Source organism: Dromiciops gliroides, chromosome 2 (genome assembly GCF_019393635.1).
Source record: "Dromiciops gliroides isolate mDroGli1 chromosome 2, mDroGli1.pri, whole genome shotgun sequence".
In the NCBI taxonomy this organism is placed as follows: domain Eukaryota; kingdom Metazoa; phylum Chordata; class Mammalia; order Microbiotheria; family Microbiotheriidae; genus Dromiciops; species Dromiciops gliroides.
The window spans coordinates 437,740,678-437,747,364 of record NC_057862.1 but is presented as its reverse complement, the minus strand read 5'-3'; the positions used below and the strand labels follow the sequence as shown (position 1 = coordinate 437,747,364).

Here is a 6,687-nt window from a genome sequence, read left to right as displayed (position 1 = left end):
TTAAAAACAAAAGTAAAGGAGTTATTAAATATTAAAACATTTTTGTGACTGCGATTTTTGGCCTACCCTGTATATGTGCATGTATGCATGTATGCATGTATACACACGTGTACATATGTACATACATACATGCATGAAAATGATTTGGATGATAGTACAGGTAGGTGAAGATTGGAAGGTAGACAGGAGAAATTCAAAGAATGCCGATTAATGGATTCACGTCATCTTGGAGGAAGGTTTCTACTCATACTCCAGGGTCTGTCTGTAGCCTTGTTCTCATCAACATTTTAAGCAATGATTTAGATGAAGACATAAATAAGGTATTCATTAGATTGCCAAATGAGACATTTTCTAGAGGGCATAGCTAATATGTTGGCTACCTGAGGCAGATCTTGACAGTTTGGAATGAGGGGCTGAATCTAATAAAATGAAATTTAATATGGACAAATGTAAAGTCCCTTACTTGGATTCAAAAAATCAGTTGTGCACATACAGATTGGGGATATCACGGTCAGGCTGCAAAACATCTGGCGTCTTGGGTGAACTGAAAGCTCAGTATTAGTCAGCAGCATCAAGTGATAGCCAAAGTAACCAAGGTGACCTTAGGCAGCATTTCTAGAGTTATAGTGACCATATTAAAGGAGGTGATAGTCTAGCCATTTTCTGCCTAGTTGGGCAACATCTAGGATCAAACTCAGGGCTCTTAGGCAGCACGGTGCAGCAAAACTTCTGTGTGTCCTGAACCAGATTAAAATGAAATTGGGAAATGTTTAATAAAATAATAAGTATGCACTATAACATAGATAATGTTAATTTATGATTTCCTAAGTGAGCATGTAGCCCACAGGGATCCATTTCTATTCGAGTTTGAAAGCACTTATCTAGAGTATTTTGCCCCATTCTTGGAGCCACATTTTAGAAAATACATTGGCAAAAAGAGGGCAATCAATATGAAAAAGAGACCATGATGATGTTTAGTATGGAGAAAACTTAGTGGGGACATAATTGATACCTTTAAGAATTTTAAGGGCTGCAATGTAAAAGAAGGATTGGACTTATTTTGCTTGGCCCCGACATATAGAACCAGGAGCAATGGGAAGAAATTACATGGAAGCAAATTTCAATTGATTGTAAGGGAAACTTCCCTAACAACTGGAAATAGACTGCATCAAGAGATAGTGAACTTCCTGCTAACAGGAAGCTGGATGAGGATTCATAGAAGATTTTGTGAAGGTAGAGCCACAATATGAGAAATTATAGCATCTGAGGCAAAGTAGCATGATCAGGAGAGTAGAAGAAGAAAACTTTGGTACTACTACTCCTGGGCATGGTTGAGATAGACTAGAGACAAAGCTCATAGGCATTGAGGAGGTGGAAGAACTGGTAGATCAGGCACTTTGAAGGGGGCAAAAGAATACCATGTCAGATACTAAACTTATTGGGGAGGAGGGAGAGGGACCTAGAAGTCTATAGATGACAGCAACAAGAATGTGATCAGGATGAAGTGGATGAAGATGGCTACTGAGAGCTGCAAAGGAAGTTCGTGGCAGTGGAGATCAGGGAATCCACCAACTCTTTCTTTTGGCTTTGTGTGCTTTGTGGTATGAGAGAAGGAGCAAGTCAGTCTTGGAGAAGGTCTCAAAAGAAGTGGTGTTTACAGAAAGTTAGGTTTCAGTTAGCACCCAAGGATGGAAGGAATGTGAAAGGAAAAAAAGTATTTTAAATACACACATATATTTACATATATGTACACACACATACATACATACATACATATATATATATATATATATATATATATAGAGAGAGAGAGAGAGAGAGAGAGAGAGAGAGAGAGAGAGAGAGAGAGAGAGAGAGAGAGAGAGAGAACAGTAGGGTTTCAAAGGGCACAGTGAAAATGTGAAAATGGAGGGCTGGAGATAGGAACTGGAAAGGTCTACATGAGAGTAGCTGTCTTGTGTTGTCTTTGCCATTGAGCTTCCCATCAATCCCAAGCTGATTCCTAGCATACTGTGTGATGTGAATCCCCAGGCCGGACAACTCTGTTGGAGGAACACAAGGTACTATGTGTTAGAAGCAAAAACAAAATTATTGTGTGTCACATGACCCAAAACAAGAGAGATAGGGACACAGAGATGGAGAGGAATCAAGACTAGGATATGAGATTGACAAGAAAGACAGAGAGGAAACTGCCACCTTCAGGGTCCCCAGTGGACTTTGTCTTAGTGGTGGCTCTGTTTAGGAAAAATTGCCTCCTCCCTCAGGTGGTCAGCCCCAACCCCATTGTCCCAGCCCTGACAGCTCAAGATGAGCAGGAGGGGTATTGTTGGCTGGGGTTGCTCCTATATATGACAGGAATTTTCACAGTCCCAATTGGTGGGGACCCCACAAGCTTGCAATAAACACACAGACACATGAACCATACAGAAAAGGCTGAGGTGGTTTATTCAGGGATACTCCCATGACCTTGACCCCCGACCTCCCCTTCCTCTCCCCCCTCCCCCCAGTGAATGTTGTTGAGAATAAGGGATTGAAGATCCTCCAGATGCTATAGAGAATTTGCCCCTAAGGCTGAACTAATGCTTTTCGGATGATGAAACATAACCTGCCTAGCTTTGTAATACAGGTCCTATGAGGTGGTCTGGACAAAGGCTGGATAGCCTGATGTTATTCCACTCCCAGTGTGCTAAAAGGTTTTTGCCCTAGGTTCCTTTTCCTTTTTTTTTTTTTAACAATGTTTTTTTTTTTTCTTTTCTTCTTAATATAAAACTGACCTTGCTACATCAATGCTTCTGGTCTGGGGCAACATCCCCAGAAAGAAAAACAGTTTTAAAAAGTTTGATAATAAAAAATTAAATAGCATATTATATATAAAAAAAGTTTAGTAAAAATAAGTCTTATCATCCAATGAAAACATATCGCTGGTGGAGTAGACAATGTTTCAGAAATGTGGTAGAAAATTGTCACCCTGGAGTGAGGCATCAAACAACTTTTGTAAACAAAGCGACCCAATATTTTCCAAAACCACAGGCTTAACCTGTATGTAAAACAGGCCTTGCAAGCTGCTTGCCCACCTTCGAAGGTGAGTGACAGTGAGTGAATGGCAGCTGTCATGAGTTCCTATCTGACTTGTTCTCCCATCTCTAGGTGATACTGGGAGAGGGAGTTGAAACTCCTGGACTGAGTATCTTGGCTCTTTACAAGGTGGGTGCCTGTTACACAGTGTAAATGTTTATGTGTACAGGGGTTGTCTATATCCCTGGCTTTGGAAAGAAGACATACATTTGTGCTATATAGGTATGCAATATAACAGTGATTGGAGCACATACAAAGAAGAAGAAGAAGCGCTATGTGTTTTAATGAGTTACTCTAAATAGTATTGATGGCTTCTGACTATATTGGGGTGCTGTCTTCCCTCCAGGCAGGCAGGAGGGGCTTCAGGACAGCGGAGGCCCGAGGCGGCTGGGCTGCGGATTTGGAAGTTAGCCGCTAATGCAGGGGCTGTAGTAGACCGCACTGCTAGCGTCAGACAGAGCAGATATCAAACTGCTCTCCTCGCAGGACAGGGTCCTAGGGGTTAGCTTGGCCAGAGACACATGGTACGCGAGCCCGGGCACTTCTGGCCGAGTCCGGCTCGTGTTTAGATACTGGTCAAACTCATTGCGGTCCACGTCGGTCCACAGCTCAGCCGAACTCAGCTGTTCCACGCCATCCAGGTGGTGTACCTCAGGTGGGGGGGAGAGCTGGCCCAAATGCGGGGACAGGCCACTGGCCCTGGGGCCTGCTGGACCCGAGGGGCCGCAAAGCTGGCTATAGTAGAGGCCTGGCGGGGGCGGGGGGGCGGTCCTTAGGGCCTCGGCCAGGTGTGCTGGAGCCGGCGGTTGACCGTAGGGGCCTCCCAGGTCCCGAGCCAGAGCCTTGTCGGGGGCGTAGTCCAGCTGTGGCGGGTAGGGCGAGCGGAAGCCTAGGAGACCGCAGTCGTCTTGCATATGCGGAGGGAAGAAGGCTGGCTCGCTGGGTTCCAGCACATCTAGCGGGGACATCTCGGGCGTGGGCAGCCCGAAGTTGTCCAGCTCGGCGCCCAGTGAGTGCAGTTCCCTGAAGTGATTGAGGGGGGGGCGGCTGCTGGTGGCCCGGCACCCCCGAGTGTGTTGCTGCAAAGCCCTCGGCGCCAGAGCCAGCACCGCAGCTGGAGCCGTTAGGCGGCTGTGAGAGGCCGTGCAGCAGGAGACTTGGCTCCAGCCGCCGGGTTTTCTTGGCCTGCTTCTTCCTCCGGGGGCGGTATTTGTAGTTGGGGTGATCCTGCAGGTGCTGGATACGCAGCCGCTCCGCCTCCTCCACGAAGGGACGCTTCTCGGCCGTGGTCAGGGCTTTCCACGCCTGGCCTAGGGGCCGGGGGAAAGATGGTTAGCGCCCAAGGCTGGGCGTTGGAAAGGGAGGGACGGGGACAGTAAGGGCGGGGCGCAACTCCTGAGGACCAGAGCTACACGATCCAGTCTTCTGGGTGCCCTGATAATACGACCTGTGTCAGGGGTGGGAACTCAGCTCCTCTCGGTGAACTCCTACACGCAGAGCACTGAGGTGGGTCCTAGCTCGTGGGGACGGAGAGGCGCCAGCCTACCCTCCTCCCCCAAACCCTCGCCCCCCCGCAGAGACATCTAAGGGGCCAGGAGTGGGAGCAGGGGCTGAGGAGTAAGTAGTACATTGCCTTCTTTAGAACTCAAGGAGTGTAAAGGAACACGGACCAGGGAGCGCCTGTCTGAGGTTCTCAGAGCTTGGATCAAATTATGTAAGGGGCCAGAGAGTAGGGATCTCTCCTTACCCAGACCTCTTTCCTCTCGCTTTATGTCTTCTGTCTTCTTCCCTAGTCTACAAGCCCCCTTTTCTATCAGCCTTCCCTCACTGTCCCCTTCCTCATTCTCCTCTCCCACGGCCGCCCCCCCCCCCCCCGCTCCCCGCCCTTGTGCTATCTTTTCCTAGTCCTATTCGGCCTTGTCCAGTGCCTTTAGACTGTATCTACCCCTCTCCTGATCTCTTTTCTCTCTTTTCCATGATCTCCATTCCCTTTTCCCATTCCAACCTCCCTCCTCTGATACCCTGTTTTCTTCTACTCTCTCTGTCTCTCTCTGGTCCTCCTCGCTCCTGGCTCCCCTCTGAAGCAGCCCCACTTTTCCCAAACCCTACCCAGTCTCTGTCCCCTTCACCCAGCTTCGGCTTACCCAGCATTTTGCTGAGGACTGCGTTGTGCAGATCGGGGTTCTGTTGTGCCAGGCGCTTGCGTTCGTCTTTGGCCCAGACCATGAAGGCGTTCATGGGCCGGCGGATGCGAGAATCGTCGCCCTGTTTGCTCTCAGCACGGCTCGGTGGTGGGCTGTAGCCATAGCGGGGCTCGGGACTGGGTTCGGGGCTTGGCGGGGAGGCTGGCGCCCCCGGAGCTCCCTGGCGGAAGGCGAAGCCGGGGCCGGGGGCCGGGCTGGGAGTCCGGGCGGGCGCGGCTGCTGCTGCGGTCAGCGTTGGACTCGAGCCGCGGAAAGGTGCTGCTGCGGCGGCTGCACGCCCGGAGGGCTCAGCTGCGGGCTCGGGCCCCGGGGCCCATGAACAGTCGCGCCGGGCCTGCGGAACGTCCTCTGCCCCGTAGACGGGTGGCGATCTATGCATTCCAGCTGGACGGGACCTGGAGGCTGAACTGAGCCGCGGGGAGAACTCGAGGCCACGTAAGGCAGCGGGTGGAGAGACTGAACTATACGGCCGGCGGGGATCCGAGGGGGCGGCCGGCAAGGCAGACTTTGGGCTGCGGCCGAGCTGGAGGGGCCAGATATAGGGGCCCGGACCAATCAGCGGAGGGGACGGGGAGGGGGGGGAAGAGGGCCGGAGTCCCGGTCTCAGGAAAAGAGGTGGGTGGGTTGGGGGGAGCCTGGGCTGTCCCCTCTCGTGAGTTTTCTTTTCTCTCTCCTAGGGGTCTTATTTGGGGGTATCTTCTTGTCACCTCTCCATCTAAATCTCCTCCCACCCCCGCCCCACCCCTCAGTCTTCAGTGACAACCGCGCTCCCCTCCTTACAGCGGAGGGAACTTTGCCAGGCAGGGAAGGATTTTGTGTGTGTGTGTGTGTGGGGGGGGAGACACAGCTTTTCTCCTCTGCTTCTTTCCCCAATCCCTTCTCACCCCAAGCCTAGGTGAGGGTAACACAAGCAGATCTAAATTCATTTTCATTCCGAAAGCATTTCTACCCAGGTAACTCGGATACCCTATCCAGCCTCTTCTTTCTGCCACCACTCACAAATGGACAGCGGTGGTCATTCCTCATCCCTGATGTCATGGCCTTGCAGAAGTCATCCCTTCTCTTCCCCTTCCCCAGACTTCGTGTTATGTCCCTTTCCTTCAGGGAAAGTCCTTCCTGAAGTCTAACCTGAAGCTTTTTTCACATAGTTCTGTGGGAGGTATCTAAAGCACATTTGTATTTTGAGGGAATAAAATAGGTTGGAGAAGAGGACATCAGATTTTTATAGGGTTTTAGCGAAATGAGTAACTTCACTCGCCACTCTCTGAGTCCTGGGCCAGAGCCATATCGCAATCCCCATCCCTCCAATCCTAGCAATTTAGAGGGCAGACGGACTCTAAGCTGAGTGGTAACACTTTCCTTCCCATTTACCTACCCCTCCATCCCAAAGCCACTCTCCTTTGTTCTT

The 6,687-nt window shown here is 50.3% G+C and overlaps 1 protein-coding gene across 1 annotated transcript; it reads right to left on the bottom strand.

The window, feature by feature from the left end:
- Positions 1-2,670: 2,670 nt before the first annotated feature.
- Positions 2,671-5,758, bottom strand: SOX18 (SRY-box transcription factor 18). Its single transcript, XM_043981492.1, is given in 3 exon segments — positions 2,671-4,118; positions 4,120-4,385; positions 5,220-5,758. Coding segments are annotated over 3 exon segments (1,341 nt in total). The 5' UTR covers positions 5,659-5,758; the 3' UTR covers positions 2,671-3,482.
- Positions 5,759-6,687: the final 929 nt, after the last annotated feature.